Source organism: Mandrillus leucophaeus, unplaced genomic scaffold, assembly GCF_000951045.1.
Source record: "Mandrillus leucophaeus isolate KB7577 unplaced genomic scaffold, Mleu.le_1.0 Scaffold147, whole genome shotgun sequence".
NCBI lineage: Eukaryota > Metazoa > Chordata > Mammalia > Primates > Cercopithecidae > Mandrillus > Mandrillus leucophaeus.
This window is the reverse complement of record NW_012101443.1, coordinates 4,469,123-4,489,456: the sequence shown is the minus strand read 5'-3', so window position 1 is coordinate 4,489,456 and position 20,334 is coordinate 4,469,123. Positions and strand designations below refer to the sequence as shown.

At 36.6% G+C, this 20,334-nt stretch overlaps 1 protein-coding gene across 1 annotated transcript in view; it reads left to right on the top strand.

Moving 5' to 3' along the window:
• AKAP11 (A kinase (PRKA) anchor protein 11) overlaps nucleotides 1–19,737 on the top strand; it is a 47,989-nt gene extending 28,252 nt beyond the window's left edge. Inside the window, exons 7-12 of the mRNA XM_011974634.1 lie at nucleotides 255–4,749; nucleotides 9,332–9,487; nucleotides 13,160–13,243; nucleotides 14,009–14,055; nucleotides 17,618–17,778; nucleotides 19,141–19,737. Coding sequence (XP_011830024.1) covers nucleotides 255–4,749; nucleotides 9,332–9,487; nucleotides 13,160–13,243; nucleotides 14,009–14,055; nucleotides 17,618–17,778; nucleotides 19,141–19,281 — 5,084 coding nt within the window. The 3' untranslated portion in view covers nucleotides 19,282–19,737. The remainder of the gene's footprint in view (nucleotides 1–254; nucleotides 4,750–9,331; nucleotides 9,488–13,159; nucleotides 13,244–14,008; nucleotides 14,056–17,617; nucleotides 17,779–19,140) is intronic.
• Nucleotides 19,738–20,334: the final 597 nt, after the last annotated feature.

Genomic DNA, 20,334 nt, shown 5'->3' with positions numbered 1-20,334 from the left:
ATTTTTCTAACATGCGTGACAGCATGCAGAACATCCCATAGATCAGGTATCCCTAGACATAGAGTAAACTGAAATTATTTTATAAAAAGTATATTTACTTTCAAATGTTACTTGGGTGAATCTTTCTGTTAAACAACATAGTTTAGAAACACATAAATATTATATGTTTAAAGTCAGTTTATTCCATGGATATAAAATTAATTTCCAAAAAGTTTTTTCAAGAATAATGGCACCATTTCATTCTTTTCCTATAGGAATGAACATTACTGCGCTAAGGAACCAGTGTGATGCTGCTTCCCAGACAGTTACTGGTCATCATTTAGAAACCCACGATTTAAAGATTCTCATTAGCTCTGGACAGCAGAAGTCATTGGCTAAACCCTCAACTTCCTCAGTGAATGTCCTGGGACCTAAAGAACTACCTTCTGTGAAAACTTCAGTCACAACATCCATTTCAGAGCCTTGGACCCAAAGGAGTTTCTATAGGTCATCTAATGCTTCAGATAAAGATAGTGATTTACAGAAAACATTTTTTTCGTCTTCTCCTGCCTACTCATCTGAATCAGAATGTTCAAGTCCAAGTCCTGTTATTTTCTTGGATGAAGAGGGATATCAAAAAAGCTTAAAAGCAAAACTTGAGCTGCCTAAAATTCCTGTGATGAAAGATGATATAGAGGATTCAGACTCAGAAGTAAGTGAATTTTTTGATAGTTTTGATCAGTTTGATGAACTAGAACAAACTTTAGAGACTTACCTGTTTAATAAAGATCCTGTCATAGGGAAGTCATCACAGAAGAAAGGGCACAAACATGGAAAATCATGTATGAATCCTCAAAAATTCAAGTTTGATCGTCCAGCTCTCCCAGCTAATGTTAGAAAGCCAACTCCTCGTAAACCGGAATCTCCATATGGTAACCTGTGTGATGCTCCGGATTCTCCTCGCCCAATGAAGGCCTCGGGGGAAGATAGTGGTTTATTTAGTCCTATTCGATCCTCTGCTTTTAGTCCTCTTGGAGGCTGTACTCCAGCTGAATGTTTTTGCCAAACAGATATTGGTGGAGATAGGATTCACGAAAATCTTGATTCTATTTATTACACCTATGAAGATTATGCAAATAACGTATCATGTGAAGTACTAGGCTCAGTTCTTCGTACTCAGCACACTAATGCCCTATCAAATATTATCAGTATTAAACATGGAGAAAATAAAACTGTAACTTTTAAGCATGGAAACCTTGATCAAAAAAATAAATCTAAAAATAAATCCTTAATGATTAAAGATAGCATTCAAAAATTTGCAGCAGATCTTGTGGAAAAAAGTTTTGGCAGTGCGTTTAAAGACTTACAGAAAGGAGTCTCTTCATGTACCAATGCGTTGTGCCACTTAGCCATCAAATTGACATCATCTGTTTTCCAGATGGCATTTAATGAGCTGAGAAGGCAGCGTGCATTTTCACTAAAAGAACGTGCCATTAGTGGCCTGGCTAACTTTTTGGTGAGTGAAGCTTTATCAAATGCCTTAAAAGATTTACAGTATGTAAAGAAGCAGATATTCACAAACACAGTTGCTAGGTTTGCTGCAGATCTTGCTGAAGAGCTTGTTTTTGAAGGCATCATGGAAGTGTGTCAGTTTTCGTATCCTCAAACGCCTGCATCTCCACGGTGTGGGTCATTTGACTTTGAAGACAAAGTAGTGAAGTCATATGCAAAAGATTTGTCTGAATCTGTAATACAGGAAGCGTTCATTGAGCTATCACAAGTCGATGTGACCTTTACAACAAAGGCAGCAGTTAGTGTCTCTACGGATAATATCAAGTATGTGAGTGCAGAAAGTGTAGTGCCATCAACACAGGCTGTCACGTTTTCCCCTTCTTTTCACAATCAAGCAATTATGGTGACAAAACCAGTGCAGGAATATAAAAAGGAATACACAGTGCAGCAGGCCTTGTTTTGTACTTCTGGAATTGTTACTTCTATACCAGTGCCCTTGGCAGGAAGTGCCCTTCTCCCATATCATATTTCATCTACTGCATGTCAGGCAAAGGCTCATCTGTCATCTGATGATAGTAATTCAAGTGGTGATTCTACCCAAGTGCATATTGCCACAAAAAACAGAGAAGAAAAAGCAGCTTGTCTCAGAAATATTTGTTTACCTTCAGAACACAATCCGGGTAACCAGAATGATTTTAAACCAACTAATGATCTTGAAATGCAGAGTTCCTCAAAATTACCAAGTGATCCTGCAATTATTAGCAACTTTTCTGCAGCAATGGTGCATACGATAGTAAATGAAACTTTAGAGTCAATGACATCATTGGAAGTTACAAAAATGGTTGATGAACGTACAGATTATTTAACTAAATCAATAAAGGGGAAAACCCCTCCATTTTCCCACTGTGGTCAGGCAGTGCTGCAATGCAGTGAAGCTAGTAGCAATAAGGACATGTTTGCTGACCAGTTATCTAACTCTATTATTAAACATTCCATAGATAAGAGCAAATCAATGATTCCAAATATAGATAAAAATGCAGTATACAAGGAAAGCTTGCCTGTTTCTGGAGAAGAATCACAGTTGATACCAGAAAAGTCTCCCAAATTTCCTGGCTCTCACAATCACTTAACTCACTGCTCACTTTCAGCTGGAAAGGATTGTGTTCCAGAATGTAAAGTTTCTATGGTTCATGGATCCTCCCTAGAGACACTACCATCTTGTCCAGCTGTGACAGGTCAGAAATCTGACTTGAAGGAACCTGCTAAGGATCAACCACTGAAAAAGCATAACTTGAATAATACATCACTTGAGTCTTTGTCTTTTGGACAGGAAAACCCCTTTCCTCATTCACATACTTTCTCATCTACAGCACTTACCTGTGTAGATGGTTTGCATGTGGAAGATAAACAGAAAGTCAGAGACAGAAATGTAATACCTGATACTCCTCCATCAACTCCTCTAGTACCATCCCAGGCTAGTTCTGAATGGGATATCAAGAAATTAACAAAAAAGCTCAAAGGAGAATTAGCCAAAGAGTTTGCACCTGCTACACCACCTTCTACTCCACACAACTCATCTGTTGGTAGTTTGTCTGAGAATGAACAAAATACTATAGAAAAAGAAGAGTTCATGTTGAAACTCATGCGATCTCTTTCTGAAGAAGTTGAGAGTAGTGAAAATGGAGAGCTCCCTGAAGTGGATGTGAAGTCAGAACACTCAGGGAAGAAGGTTCAGTTTGCAGAAGCATTAGCTACACACATCCTTTCTCTTGCAACTGAAATGGCAGCTTCCCATTTAGATAATAAAATAATTCAAGAACCCAAGGTTAAAAGCCCTTGCTTAAATGTGCAAAGTCAAAGAAGTGTGTCACCTGCTTTCTTAAACCCCTCAGATGAAAATTTGAAAACATTGTGCAGTTTTGCAGGTGATCTGGCAGCAGAAGTCATTACAGAAGCTGAGAAAATAGCAAAAGTTCGAAGTTGTATGCTTTTCAAGCAGAAGAAGAACAGATGTTATGCTGATTGTGACCAAGATTATAAAGTAGAAGAGAAGTTGGATATAGAGGCTGTAGCGCACCCAAGAGAAGTGGATCCGTTTATTCTTTCATTACCACCAAGTTCTTGTATGTCAGGTCTGACGTATAAGTATCCCAGCTGTGAAAGTGTGACAGACGAATATGCAGGTCACATTATTCAGATACTAAAACAAGAAGGTGGTAATATTGAGTTGATAATGGATCAGTATGCCAATAGACTTGCCTACCGATCTGTTAAATCAGGATTACAGGAAGCAGCTAAGACAACCAAAGTGCAGTGCAATTCAAGAATGTTCCCTGTGCCAAGTTCACAAGTGAAAACAAACGAACTGTTAATGTTTTCAAATAAAGAGCACCACCAAGAAGCAGACAAAAAAAGACAAAGTAAAAGAAATGAAGATTACTTTTGTAAAAATCAAACTTGTGAAAGGACCCTGGATCCATGTAGAAATGAGTGCTCTGAACTGTATAGTTTTTCAGCCTCTTTCGTTCACAGCATAACAAAAGATGCTAAAGAAGAGCTGACAGCCTCTCTAGTTGGCCTACCAAAATCCTCAACAGATTCTTGCTTGTTCGAAAAATCCGGATGTGAAGGAGATAAAGAGTGTCATGTTAAGCCAGAATTGCCTAAGTCTCTTCAGCCTTCCTCGCAAAGTCACAGATTTTACCACAGCACTGGCAGTTTAAATGGATATGGTTGTGGAGACAATATTGTTCAAGCTGTAGAACAGTATGCCAAAAAAGTAGTGGATGACACTCTAGAGCTAACTCTAGGATCTACAGTGTTACGAGTGTCTGAGACCACAAAATCAGCAGACAGGGTCACTTATGCAGAAAAGTTGTCACCTCTTACAGGTCAAGCTTGCAGATATTGTGACCTTAAAGAACTCCACAATTGCACTGGAAATTCATCTCAGAACTTTTTCAGACAGGGTTCTCTCGCCAGTAGTAAGCCAGCTTCTAATCCAAAATTTAGCAGCCACTATCAGAAATCTAGGATTTTTCATCTCAATGTCCCTCAGATTCATGTTAATCTTGATAAGAAGGCAGTGCTTGCTGAGAAGATAGTTGCTGAAGCCATTGAAAAAGCTGAGCAAGAGGTGAGCAGTGTCAGCCTGGCAGCCGACAGTGGGATCGGACAGGAGGGTGCCAGCTTTGCTGAAAGCCTTGCCACAGAAATCATGACAGCAGCTGTCACAAATGTTGGGCATGTTGTTAGCAGGTAAGTTTCACATTTCCTTTGGTTGTTAATGATAAATGAAAAAGTTAAATGTGATCCTATATGTCTTAGGTCCTGCTCATAAAGGAATGATTATTTTTAACCCTACATAAACAAAAATTTTCCCTATTGCATTTATGTATTGTTTCACATCCTACACATGACTTTTATATATTTTGGTCCCCTGATCCCTTTTGAGGGAAGGTGTTATCCATTTACAGAGCTGGAAAATGAGAGTTGGAGAAAATAATCACCTTATCCAAGTTCATAGAACTATGAAGTAGGTAAAGTTGAATTAAATAAATAGCTAGAGAATTTTATATAGTAGTCCCCCCTTATTCTCAATTTTGCTTTCCTCAATCTGAAAATATTAAATGGAAAATTCCAGAAATGAACGATTCATAAGTTTTAAGTTGCATGTTCTGAGTAGCATGATGAAATCTCACACCGTCTCGGGATGTGAATGACCCCTTTGTCCAGTTTATCCACACTGCATGTGCTGTTCACCTGTTAGTCACTTAGAAGGTATCTCAGTTATCAGATCCACAAACCTGGTATGTACAGGGCTTGATGCTATCTGCAGTTTCAGACGTCCACTGGGTATCTTAGATCATATCCCCCAGGGATAAGGGGGGACTATCCTTTAGTAAATGTAGAATATTACCATATTAATTTACTGTTGTGAGACTAAATTTTTGTATACCTTTCTTCATTCACAAGGGTAAGTTTTCTTATAAAGACCATGGTTTAATCAAACTGCTCTGAGGAAGAAAGCGAAAATTCTTTACATACTTAACACCATTTCTCTTGATTAGTTCACAATCTAAGGGGACAGTTCTTTCTGGTAGTCCTACAGTGTCCTGTTTTCAGTAGTTATCTCTTGTGCTTAGTGATTCTTTTTTTTTTTTTTTTTTTTTGAGATGGAGTCTCACACTTGTTGCCCAGGCTGGAGTGTAGTGGCACAATCTCAGCTCACTGCAACCTTTGCCTCCCAGGTTCAAGCGATTCTTGTGCCTCAGCCTCCCTAGTAGCTGAGATTACAGTCACCCACCACCACGCCCAGCTCATTTTTATATTTTTAGTAGAGACAGGGTTTCACCAAGTTGGCCAGGCTGGTCTCGAACTCCTGACCTCAGGTGATCTGCCCACTTCAGCTTCCCAAAGTGCTGGGATCACAGGCGTGAGCCACTGTACCCAGCCATGCTCAGTGATTCTTTAATAACAACTTAGAGTTTTTCACTTTAAACCTTCTTTGTCCCTGAGAAGATATCAGGACCAACTTGTGTTATTAGTTGATAGGATGATATTTGTAAGTCCTGCTGGAAAGAGAAAATGCTTTAAGTTGACGTGGAATTTAATTGAGTCACATGATATTCCAGATTTTTGAGTAGCTTCTGTCAAAGCCATGACATGGTCTGCCTCTTTTCTTATCCATCTTAAAATAGGGAGATCCAGCTTGACCAGGATTCTTGAATCCAGTTGCCTCATAGCATCTGCTTGAGATGAGAGATGCTGTAGGTTTCTAGTGAATTAGGAGAGGTCTCTATTTGCCCTAATCAGGCAGCCTTCTTTCTACTAGACCAGGGGTTGGCAAACTACAGTCTGTGGGCCAAATGTGGCCTACTGGTGGTTTTTGTATGGATTGCAAGCTACGAACAGATTTCATGGTTTTTTTTTTTTAATGGTTGAAAAAAAATCAAATTATATTTTGTGACGTGGACATTATATGAAATTCAAATTTCAGTATTTATAAATAAAGTTTTATTGGGACACAACCATGCTCATTCAATTACATATTTCTGTGGCTGCCTTTGTGCTATAATGGCAGAGTTGAGTAGTTGGGACAGAGGCTCTATGACCAGCAGTACCTATGTACTTCCTATCTGACCTGTATTAGTTCATTTTCACACTGCTATAAAGATACTCCCTGGGACTGAGTAATTTATAAACAAAGGAGGTTTAATTGACTCACAGTTCTGCATGACTGGGAAAACCTCGGGAGACTTACAGTCATGGCACAAGGCAAAGGGGAAGCAAGTACCTTCTTCACAAGGCAGCAGGAGAGAGGGAGGGGAGCTGCCAGACACTTAAAACCATCAGCTCTCATGAGAATTCCCTCACGGTCATGACAACAGCATGGAAGAGGCTGCCCTCCTGATTCAATCACCTCCCACCAGGTCCCTCCCTGGGGGTTACAATTTGAGATGCGATTTGCGTGGGGACACAGAGCCAAACCATATCATGCCCCTTATAGAAAACAGTTGTGAACCTCTGTCCTAGATCCACATTTTCTTGTTCACTACATACCAGTTCCTAGTATGATGATAAACATAATAAATGGTTAATAAATATTCTCATGAATAGGTAATAAGGCCTTTTAACAATTGAAAGAATTTTCCTCTTACAGGTTGCTTCAGGCTATTTTACTTTTTACTTCTCAGTCCAGTCCTGTCTGCCCTATGGCCCCATCCCCCTTTCCTCCCAGCCTCACGGGAGGAAGAGAGACTGTCCTCTGAAGTTTTCCAGACATCACGCTCAGGGGCTAGCAAATGCCTTTCTCATTGGTTTTCTCAGTAATTTCCACTTTTCCTTCTTAGAGTTGGGTGAGTAGATAGGCCCCTAAAGTTCTTCCTTGTAAGCTAGTGCTGCCCACTTTCAGCTTTTTATTAAGGCTGGAATAATTCTTTTCCTGCTTCTCTTTTTAATAATTGTGCTAGGGTTCTGTAAGTACTGACTAAGGGAAGTTGACTGTAGTGTGTAGAGTTTACTGTTTAACATTTTTTATTTCTAAAGTTAAATTTGTCTTTCAAGCTTGAAAAGAGATTCATTCAGATGGATTATTCTTTAGGGGTATTATTTGGGCTTTTTCACTTGATGTCCCTTTTTTGTTTGATTCATGAACATGACCATAAATATTTCACAAACTATAATGAACAGAGAAGTGGCGTGTGAATGCAAGTGAGAAATTATGTGATAGTACATTTTTATTTATTTTTGTTTGTTGTTTCGTTGTTTGTAGAGATGAGATCTCACTATGTTGCTCAGGCTGATCTTGAACTCCTGAGCTCAAGCAGTCATCCCGCCCTAGCTTCCCAAAGTGCTGAGTTTACAAGCATGAGCCACGTGCCTGGCTGGTAGTGCATTTTTAGCCAACAAAAAGATTATATTCTGAGCTATCATTCCGAGCCAGTATAACCTCATGGTCATTAAAAACTCTTCTCTGGATCTCATCCTTTGGGTCATTTCAGCCAAAAACCATGAGAATGTGGCACATATTAGGAACAGTATTCAAAAAAACCAAAGTAGTAATCTATTATGGTTCAGAACTATAATGTGCCTATGCTTGAAACGCTCAGTATCATTCTGTATCTTACAAAATTAGAATAGCTGAAAAAATGGGGGGCAATTCAGGGGCTATTCTGGGGATAGCACTGTGATACAGAAGTAAGTAAAATAGGCAAAAATCTGCATTCTCTTGGTGCTTATGTTATAGTGGAATAAGACAATAGGTAAGTAAAATATATAGTATGACACATAGTGGTAAGTGCTTTGGGGGAAAAATAAAGCAAGGTAGGGAGTTAGGGATTAGAGAGTGCCGGTGGTGACAGTGGCGGTGGCCGTTAGGGCTGGTTTACAGTTTTGAATAGGTAGCAGGGGAAGCAATACTGGCAAAGTAATATTTGAGCCAAAAACCAAAGGCGAAGTGAGAATAAGTCATGTGGGAGTCACAGAGAACAGATTTCCAGGCATAGGGGTGGGACTGTGCATGTTTGGGAAACAACAGAGAGGCTTGTGTTGCTGAAGTGGGAGGAGTGGACCAGGGAGAACAGTAGGAGTTCAGATGGATGTTATAAGAGGGGACAGGCAGTATGTTTTAAGGATTTAGGCTCTTATTTGGATTGGTGGGAAGCCATTGGAAGGTTTTGATCAGAAGACTGACATTTTTTCTTTTTATGAAAACATCACTTTGGACTACTTTGTTGAACATAAAATGGGGCATAAAGTGGGGCAATTAAAATAGTTGAGCAGTGAATGGACTTTCTTGTGGTGATGGAATAAAAGTATAAATGCCTCTTATTGAGAAAAATGAAAGGGGTCATATATGATCTGTGCTCAAAATCTTGGAGAGATTTGATTAGTTTGAATACAGGTTTGATTGACAATATTAGAATTTCTTGAACTACTTTTTTGTTCTTAAAGCCAGAAAGAGACTCCTTTAATATAAATAAAAGTACTGTTTTACAAAGTAGATGATAAACTTAGGAACTTGTATTCCCCGTAGTATCTCAGTTGAAAAATGAACTGCTTTAAATAGAATTTAGAGAAATAATGCCCTAGGGATAGATCCACTGGAGATTAACTAAGTTATGGCTGTTGGTGGGTACCTCAGTTATCTCTGAAATTAATACTCTATCCTACAGTCTCTTTATTGGCAGACTCAAATAAAGGATTACACGAGCCACTGGTCTGACTCTGAATACCATTTCTTGTTTTTATCATCTTTATCATCAAATTGATAGTCTTGTAAGTTCAGTATCTGGGATGCTTTCAATTTGATTTTTTTTTCTTTTTTTCTTCTTTTTAGTTCAAAAGAAATGGAAGACTTTCAGTCAGCCGAGTCTGTCGGTAGCCAGCAGATGAACCTCAGTATTGGTGATGACAGCACTGGTAGCTGGTCTAACTTAAGTTTTGAAGATGAACACCAAGATGAAAGCAGCAGTTTTCATCATCTCAGTGAAAGGTAACTACACTTTTGCATGTAATTGTGTAATTTCGGTCCTCAGATCTCAGAAGTGAGCTATAAATTTACATTATTATTTTAAAATTCTAAATTTGAAAATATGCTATTACTTTCAACATGTATTTTATTATTCACAACGTATTTCTAATTGTTTTTAATACTTATTTAATACAGTAAGTAGCCCAGCTAATTTTATTTGGGTGTGCCAATAGTTGATTTGAAAAATATTGCATACGTTTAATTTATTCCTTTTAAGCTTCTCCCGAACTTTTTATGAACTTCTGAGGAAAATATTTTTTTTCACTTTAAAAAGCATCCTTTTTTTTCTTGAAAGAACAAGAAAAAAGTTGTCTGTAAAAGGCGTCAAAATAACCCTATAATTTTCCTGATATTAGTTGAAATAGTATCTTTTTGGTGGGGTGAGAGTCTTTACTTGTCCTGCTGTTAGGAACAAAATGACCTGGAACACTTATACTTGAATGATTGAAAATACATAAGTCAAAGCCATTATAAAAATATGATTTTGTGTAGCACAAGGCACTTATCTCATATATAACTTTTCTTAGTTAACTTTGTTCATAACAGTGGTGTTTGAAATATTTTGTTAATTATGAGACAGTTGTTTCTTATAGTCTTAACCTCTACCTAAAGACCTTTCTGACCTATAAAATTCTATAACTCTTTATCCACATTAACTGATAACTAGAAATAATAGATACCATTTGTAGCGGAATCGTGAGGGAGGAAAGGGTTTTCAGCATACTGCTAGTTTCAGACATGTGTGGAAAGGACCTGTGAACCATCAGTTGAACTTAGCCCCTGGAAATGGCAAACAAGGTGTGGGAGGGAAGGCGACTCTTGGAAGAGGGAATGAGGTAGCATAAGGAAAGGAAATGGCTTTTTACCTGATAGAACGCTTAATCTCGGAGAGTTTTGTTTGATGCTTGGATTAACCTGGAAATATTAATATTTTGTAAAATATATTTCATAGTTTATTATGGTACTATATATACCATCAATATTTTTTAAAATCTAGGTCCAAAAAGACAGTGTTTAAAACTAGTAGAAACAAGTGGGGGCAATGTCACAAATCACGATTTGGCCATTTTCCATAACTTTATCTAGAAAAGGATACTAACATTTAGTTTCTTCTCTCATTTTGAGAAACACAGGCTTCTAGGATTTCAGTGGGGTTGACAGTGTTGACAGGAAATCCTGGCGTTAAAATGGGAGACTGAGGTGTGGGTAGAGGCTAGCAGCATTAAGAGGACTTGTAGTCAGTTGAACAACTCTGTGCTGAATGTTATCTAATTTGATGAGAAAAAAGGAATCATCTTACCAGTTTCTGTCCTTAGTTCTGTCCTCCTTAGCATTATTTATTAATGATGTGGAATACCCATTTGTGGGTGATTCAACACAGGCTGAAAAAAGAATCCCATGAACAGAACAAAGGTTAAAAAGACCAAATCAGGCTGAGGTTAAAATAATTATGTTTAACATGGATAAATGCATTTAAGCTCAGAAAATTAATGATTAATATTTGAACTTAAGTGGGGAGCAAACCTGGCTTAATGGCATTTTGTCAGAAAAAGACCTGTGTTTCCATTGACCACCGTTGTAACGTGACTTAATGTAATGCTGCATGGCATTAAGGTTCTGGCACAGAGAAAAAGATCGCGGGGCTCATCCAGGATTGGTGGTATGCTTGCTGCATATACAGTTTCCAGGGTCTCACCTCCAGAGATGAAGATTTATGAAGTCAGTGGAGGGTCCTGAGAATCTGCATGCTTGATAAGCAGGTACTGGACCACTGCAGTACTTATACCACTGGCTGGAGTACTCCTGTGCTAGACACAGGAAATATGAAAAGGCATAAAAGAAAATGATGGAAGCAGGGTAGTGTTTCAAGAGTGAAGCAGGAAAACTCTTAAGAAATTTTTTTAATGTTGGGTTAATACAGGGTGATCATACTTCCCACTTAGGATAGTTTGGCTTACTTCTGCTGTTCTGTTGTAATTATTAATGGTGAGGCCTTTCATTTAAAAAAGTGTCCTGGTTAGATGAAAAATGTATACAGTCATCTAGTTAGAAGTGGCTTTTTATGAAGAATGACTTCAAATACCCATTTGGAGGCACAAAGAGGGAGGGGGATAAGATTAGAGAGAATTTGAATTTTTGGTCTTTACTTCGTTTAGCTGTTTTTGTTTTAATATTTATGTAATAGGTAGGTGATGGATTTTTATTATTAAGTGGAAGAATCGTTATGATGGGTAAAATTTTATATATTTTTTTCTTTGCTATAATCTTTCTATTAATAGAAATAGAGTGTTTGAGATGACTAATTTTCTTTTTCTCCTTGGCTCACAGCTGTCTGTCCATTCTTTATTTGTATATTTTCTTATTTTTAGTTTATCTGACAGTGAACTACATGGGTTTGAACAGTTTTATAATAGAGCTATATTTGTTTGAACATATGTTAAAAAGACCCTGCTCAGTTTTAATTTTTACTCTCTAATACATTATGATTTGTGATAGTTTGATCATGTTAGAGTGAATATAACTATGCAAATTATTTGAGATTGCTTGGAAGTTTTTTAGAACTTGAAGTAATCACCTTTTTTTGGTAACCATATCAGCATTTACTGCTGTACATGAAATGATTTTATGTTTACTTTTTTAGAACCAAAATTTTGGTTTGTATAAATATTACTTTTTATAATTGCCTAGCCTAATATTGGGAAAAATAGCTGCTTATCACTGCCAACTAATGTGCTTACTAATGTTTAATAATTAGAAATGATTAGAATTTTTAAATTGCATGCTGAGGGTTTTAATCTGAAAATTTGAATTTAATTTTATTTCTGAACATGGTTGCTTTTTTTAAAAATTGCTTTGCTGCAGTTTTAGAAAATAGTTGCTTTCTTCTTCAGTTGATTAGGTAGTGTAAGACGTTATCTGTATGTGGTATTTGTGACTGACCAACTAGACAAGTGTAATGCTTGATTTAGTCTTGGCTATTCTAGCTGTATTCTGAAGAAAATGTTTGTTATTTGCCACCTACTTGGAGGTGAATTATACATACTGAATTATACATAATATATGAAACGAAGATCATTGACATAATAGTATTTTAAAATCTGAAACATGTTTTGCCCAAATAGTTAGAAAAGGTCTGTTTGGGACTATGTCTTGGAGCCTTCCGTCTCATCTCCCCCGACATCCCCTCACCCAAACCTGTCACTGCTTTGCACTATCTAAAGACCTGAGAGAACGTTAACCTGTTTTTTTTTTTAACTTTATCCAAATTGAAAGGTATTGGCATTTCACAAATTAGAGTTCAAGATTGATCTTAAGACATTAACTTTCCTGTGAAACTTATTAATTCATGCGTTCATTTGCTGTCCTAAAAGCCATTCTGTTAATCTGTAAAATACAAGTTTAGATAATTTTCATGATCTATTGAGAAGAAAGAAAAAACTCCCAAATCTCTGAACTTGTCAGGCCCCGTTTAGAGTAGCAGTGATGGTCTCTCTCCACTCTGGATGTTCCCCTTCATTGTGACAGCTTCAGAACATCTGCAGTTATCAAGGACAGAAGCTGTTCCAAGGAAAACAAAGGTCTTTTCTACTATTCATTTTCTAGTTCAGCTCTGTTCTTTTCTTCCTCTGGCAGTAATGGTAACAGCAGTAGCTGGAGCAGTCTTGGTTTAGAAGGAGATTTGTATGAGGACAATTTATCCTTTCCAACATCAGACAGGTTGGTCCAGTCTAGAAACTTAAAAACTGATGAGTCTGTCACCACTAATGCATGATGTCATTTTCTTCAAAGAATGTGGGTTACAATGCCAGTATATATCAACCTGCTTTTCTCCTGTATTTTGACATGATTCTGCTTGATGAATTCACATCTAATGAAAAAATTCAACTATGCTAAGATATGACTGACATCTAATTGCAAAATGTGTCACTGTTATGCATGTGTTGCTCTGCTTGCTATTTTTCATTCTACCAATTATTTCATTCAAAAGAGCTTGCTTCCTACAGGATTTCTGTTGGGTTTTTTTGTTATTTTTTTTTTGTATGTGATTTTATTTTATGTATAAGAAAGGTATAAGTAAAAAGTGTTTTTACTGTATTAAAAAATTATATAAATTGCATCAGCTAAACCATTAACAAATTATTCCTGGCATTTTGTGAGATTCAAATGCTACATTAAATTAGTAGACTATTTCAACTTTAAATGATTTTAAATTGAATAATACTATGAAATTACATGGCACTTATATATATCATGGTAAGGTAGGATTTCTTGGTTTTAATAACTTTAGGGATCATTTGCAATTCAGATTTTAACATGAAATGATGTGAGAAGCAAAGCTTCCTTTTTTAATTGTCATTTCTCCCCTTTCTAAATGTCACATGTCATATTGTAACATTCATTACCACATTTTTAAGAATTTGTTTTGATACCATTATTAATTAAAGTTTTTTTTGTAACTACTTCTGCTATTTTATTCATAAGTGATGGACCAGATGATAAAGATGAAGAGCATGAGGATGAAGTAGAAGGTAATTTGATTTGTTTTTCAAAGTGTTGGCATGTCTTTTGTGTAAGGTTTCCTAGAAGAGTCTTTATGCATTTTTGTCAGATAGGCTCTAGGTTATTTGTGTAAAACATTATAAATCAGGGTATTTTTGAACTAATTTTGTTTGTCCACTTTTAGATCCTTCGCTGAGTAGTTTTATTTGATTGCTACACTAATGAAATTGTCATTGGTGTAAAGAAATACTGGGCAGGCACGGTGGCTCACGCCTATATTCCCAGCATTTTGGATGGCTGAGGTGGGTGGATTGCTTGAGGCCAGGAGTTCAAGACCGGCCTGGCCAACATGGTGAAACCCCATCTCTACTGAAAATACAAAAATTAGCTGGGCATGGTGGTGGGTGCCTGTCGTCCCAGCTATTCGAGAGGCTGAGGCACAGGATTCGCTTGAACCTGGGAGGCAGAGGTTCCAGTGAACTGAGATCATGCCACTGCACTCCAGCCTGGGTGACAGAGCCAGAGACTCTGACTCAAAAAAAAAAAAAAAAAAAAAAAAAAAAAAAAAAAAAAAAAAAAAAAAAAAGAAAAGAAAAACTTCATGAGAATTATTTGATTATTTGAGATAAATTAATTATAATCTCTCCACATAATTATTTTCAAAATATAAAAGCTAAAATTCTTACTCATAAGATAATTTATTTTAACTATGGCATATTATTTTCCTTCCAAACTGGTAACTTGTAGAACTAGGGTTTCATGTCAAACTTAGGTGAGTCAGTAATATTTTTACTTATCTTGTTTAAAAGATATTTCTAAGTTAATTCTTCTTCCCTCCCCCAGTTCCAGTGCTTCACTCACACATATTCATATTTGAAGAAAATATTCAGATCCTTCCTTAATGAAGTATGTCAGTACTAGATATCATTGGCCACAGTTTTGGATTATGGTTTGTAATCCTTAATTCATATGTTAAAATATCTGAGTTTATTCATCTGAGTGAATTTAGAAACTTTACTTTGAAGCTGGGTTTTCATTATATTCAGATGGTGGTTGAATTTTTTTCTAAAAGTCTAATTTTTTCTTAATTTTGAAAATACCAATAATGTCTTCTATAAAGTGGCACTTATAAAAGTATTTGTACTCTTTGAGATACTTGTTTTTGAACTAGTGATGTTTTAAAAATTGCTTCTCTAGAAGCAGGCAAACAGAAAATAGCTAAAAAGAATTTCTCGAAATTTACTTTATGACACCTGAATTTTAAATAAGTTTAACACCTTGTTTAGGGAAGTCACATCCCAATTTTTAAGCTGCAATCTTTAGACTTAAGATTATTTTTTTTTTAGTTTTAATGTCTCTGGAAGTCGACATTCTTTATATAGGGCTTCTAGAAGTCAGTTTTTCTCATCAGATACAAAGTCGAGATGGGGCAATATTTTTAGTGTTATTGATATTTGATATTGATATTCCCTACTGCAATATTTGTTTCATTCTTGTTCAATAAAAAAGTGTTGACTTTGTTTATAAAAGTTCTATGCCTTTTCTCAAGTAACACCTGTGAACAGTTATTCTAAAGGCTACACATGGTATAAATGCATGTGGTAAGTATTCTCTAATGAACTAGCAATTGCTTAACTAGCTTTACTGAGGAATGATTAAGAAAAAAGATACAAGTTAATATAAATACGAAATTTATTTTGAAAAAGATTACTTTTGGCACTAACCAGGCTGTTAAGGATTTCTTTTGTGAGTAGGTAGAAACAGGAGATTAATTATATGTTGATATGTCATTACTGAGCTTTTGAGATTATAGGTATTTCTCATTATATAGAAAGTTACAGCCAACTTTAAATTTGTTAGAGATTGGTAAATTAGGAGATAGATTGGTCTGGATTTATAGAAAGACTCAAAATTATGGAAATCCTAAGGCAACAAACTTCTTTTAAAAAAAAGAAATTTGTAGTTGCAGGATGTCAGTCCCTCCCCTTTTCATTAATTGTTAGTGGCTTCTCTAAAGAGAGAGCTGTTTGAAGGTTCTTGTAGGCCAGGCAACCAGGAGTCCTGAACTGAGAAAACACCAGCAGTGCAGAGAAGCAGTGGGGTGATTTAGCTTCCAGCCCCCTGAACTCCGCAGGATTGCAAAAAGGCCCAGAGACCATGCCTTGTACCGTGGTGTACCAAACCTATTTTTGATTGAGAGTGTTTGAGAGAGGGGAGGGAAAAGACAATACATTTATTTTTAGAGAGTAATGTGGACCAAATCTTTTAAATTAAAAATTAGGGACCAACACAAATCCTGAAAATAATTAATAGTGGTCTAGAATGGCCTGCAAACTGTAGCAGAGAATCAGAGACATCTGTCAACAGTCTTTCCATTACTGGTACATATTGGCATGATGTCTGCCAGCATGCCCTGGTGCTCACCTCTTGTGGTGTGTGTTAAGGGGTGGAGGGGTCCTGGTCTCAGCACTCCGTATTGCTCAGGTGTCATTAAGCAGCAGGAATGTTAAATGCATGATATTGGCCCACAAGTCATTATTTCCATCAACAGAGATGGATCTCTCTTTGTGATGAAAACAAAAGTACCATAAAAAAAAAATAAATTAGAGATAATCTTGATACTTGGAGTATACCAGAAAATTCCCTGATCTGGCTTTGGGTGTAAGTGGTTGCATATGGCATTTCCTCCCAGTTTTGTCTGAAGAATGAGTGATTAAGAGCATGGAGCTAGACTGTCTGTGTAAATGTCCTGGCTCAGCCACTTCCCCACTGGAGGACTCTGGGGCTCTCATTGCCTCAGATCTCTCACCTGTAGGATGGATACGATAATAGTTTCTACGTCATAGAGTGGTTGTGAGGATTAAAGGAGTTTGTACATATAAAGAGCTTAGAACAATACTTAGGATGGAATATGTGCTGCACAAATGTTGCTGCTCTTCTTTATTTGAGATTTTTGTTTTTTGAGACAGTCTTGCTCCGTTGCCCAGGCTGGAGTGCAGTGGTACAATTTCGGATCACTGCAACCCCTGCCTCCTGGGTTCCAGTGATTCTTGTGCCACAGCCTCCTGAGTACCTGGGACTACAGGCATGTGCCACCATACCTGGCTGGATTTTGTATATTTAGTAGTGATGGGGTTTCACCATGTTGGGCAGGCTGGTCTTGAACTCTTGGCCTCAAGTGATCTGCCCACCTCGGCCTCCCAGAGTGCTGGGATTATAGGCCTGAGCCACCATGCCCAGCCTCATTTTAATTTTTATTGTGATGATAGCTTTATAGTTCTATTTTCTCTGTAACCCATTGGTCATAATTTATATCAAATTATGGTATTTATAGAACTTGAATTCATTACGTTAAAATGGTGTTTTACATTTTTGCAATCAATAAATGATCAAAGTTGTTCCTTTGTTTTACATTATTTTGCCCTTTAAAAGTTTTAGTTGAGGTTATGGTGTGGTTAGAAAAAGATGGATGTTTTTTCACCATTCATTAGAATCCTAAAAAAGGGAAAATATTTGTATCTACTTGACAACCAGAGTATTGAGAGTTAAATTGATGAGTTTTACTTTATATTGTTTACATTTAAATACTAGGTTTGGGGCAAGATGGAAAGACACTGCTAATTACGAATATTGACATGGAGCCATGCACGGTAGACCCCCAGCTAAGGATTATTCTTCAATGGCTCATTGCCTCTGAGGCTGAAGTTGCAGAACTTTATTTTCATGACTCTGCAAATAAGGAGTTTATGCTAGTAAGTACCTACCTTATAGAGTGTTAGTATACATTTAACAGTAGATGATGTTCTTGTCATGTGATTGGTCTGACAAATGCCTGGTGATGGCAGAGTGGTTAAATGCTTAGGCTGTAGTATCCAACAGTTTGGGTTCAGACATCAGCTCTGCCTCTTTCTAGCTGGGTAACCAGAGGCAGGTTCACCAGTCTGTCTCATTGCCCCTAACTGCGCTATGCAAATGAATATAGAATCTACCTTACAGGGGTTTATGAGGATTAAATATAATGTTAAAAAAATGCTTAGTCTAATGCCTGGCATAACACTAAGCTCTCAAAGGTAGATGCTATTAATAAGCATTGTGTGTGTTCTTATGAAAAAGTTGAATTATTCTCTGTATTTAATTGATTCATAATTGTACCTAATATATCTTTCTCTGATAATCCAGTTTCATTCATATGAGAAGCTGTCATAATTAAAAGTCGATAAAAGTTTAAACAAGATGCTTACTATGTGCCAAATACCTTATTAGTCAAGATTTTCAGTTTACAGTCTTAAGGTTTTTGTTGCATAATTTTCTTTATTGGAAGTTTCCTTTTGGTGTGGTAGAAATATTCTAATTGTGGTGATGGTTGCATTCAACTTGGAGAACATACTAAAAACCATTGACTAAGACACTTTGGGTGAATTGTATGTTATGTGAGTTTTATCTCAATAAAGCTGTTTCTAAAAAGGTTAAGCATATATATGTTAACACAAATTAGTTTTTCAGAATTTAACTTACAGATCTTTCAAAACTTAAGAACTTTTACAGAACTTAGTAGAAAAAGAAGTGAACGAAGGCATGTCATGAGTGGGACAACAGGATTTATTTAAACCTGTATTTATGTATGTATGTTGAAACATTAACATTTTTTAACTTAGAAAGCCATGTCATCATTGAGGCTAGAGTGTGTATTCCAGAAAAATAACATACTATATGTTGTGGAAGGAAAATCCACATCCGTTTATTGAGCTTGACGTTGTCTTTATTATTTTATGTTCTAATTGAGGGTGTGGCAGTTGTATTTAGTTAGGTGAAGAATTTCCTGTAGAAACTCAGTCTCTGCACTCCCACGCAGACTATTTGCTTGGTAAGGTTTGTGGAGCTTTGTCTCCAGCGATCCCAAAGTGTCATTCTCTGGAGGAGATGTGTTTATATAGGGGAAGAAGGGAAAATGTTTAATTTGGGTAAAGGGGTAGCGGTTTAGAGGGGAAGACCTTGTTATAACTAGGAAACTATTTAATTGTAAACAGCAGGATTCTTAGTTTCAGCTAAAAATAAAAGCTTTGTTATAAAATTGTTTTTGGTTAATGTTTGACACATCTTTCTTTCGTTCTTAGCTTTCAAAACAATTACAAGAGAAAGGATGGAAAGTGGGAGACCTCCTGCAGGCTGTGCTTCAGTACTATGAAGTGATGGAAAAAGCTTCCAGTGAGGAGAGATGCAAGTCGCTGTTTGATTGGCTCTTGGAAAATGCATAGAGCAAACCCCAAACCAGTATATTTTAGTATTTGTTTGGGGAGGGGAACAAGCCAATAAAGATGTTTAGGATAAAATTTGAATAGTGAATATTAACATTGTCAGTCAGTTGGGAGGCAAGTAAATATAGCTTTCTAAGCGCTTTGGGTTATCACTCAGTGTATATAGTTCATACTTTTGTAATCTCTGTCAAAATACTAGCTTCATTTATTCTTCTATACATGTGTGTAGTGTGTGAAGACCCTAAGAACATGTATTTGAAGGAAGGTCTAACCATGGGGTTTTCAGGGGCATTGTCTGACCACATTCTTTTTGTATCCAAATAGTGCTGCTAGAAACTGCACTGAAGTGGCTGAGGATAGGTTCCAGTGATAGTTATAATTTTGCTCCTTTGCAAACAAATGGCATCTAATTAATAACTAGTCTGACATCAGAAAATAAAATTGAGGCTGATTTTTTTTAATTTCTAGTAGATTTTTGGTCTTTCCTGTTTTTAAAAATCAGTTTCATTTTCATATTTCATAGTTCAGCTGTTGGTAGCTTTTTGATTTCCCCAAACTATTTAATTTCTTAGCAAAAACATTAGTATTTTAGGTTTCTATAAACACTAAGTGATAGTTTGACCCATCCTTTCATCAGATGACATTATTTGCCAATGCTGCCAGTCATTCTGGCATGAAAGTGATTGTGCGTGTGTGTGTGTGTGTGTGTGTAAAGGAGTACTTTAACCTTGCCAGTTTGTTCCCTCTTTTATTTTACTGTTTTCTTTTTAGAAACCCACTGTTAAGATTTAAAAAGGTGCTTTAAAATAAAACGCCTATAAAGATTGTGCAGTAAGAATTTTTATTCCCCTTTTTGACGATTTTGGGTTCCCAACTTATCTTACAAGTGAAAAATTATAAAACATGTTGAAATTTTAAAAATTAATATTAATATGGAAATGCATTTAGAGAAGCCAATAGTTTTTATTGTTGGATTTTTGAAAAAAAAAAACTCTCTACCAAGAATATGGTTGAAAAATTGGGATCCCCCCACCCCCTCACCATATCTACACC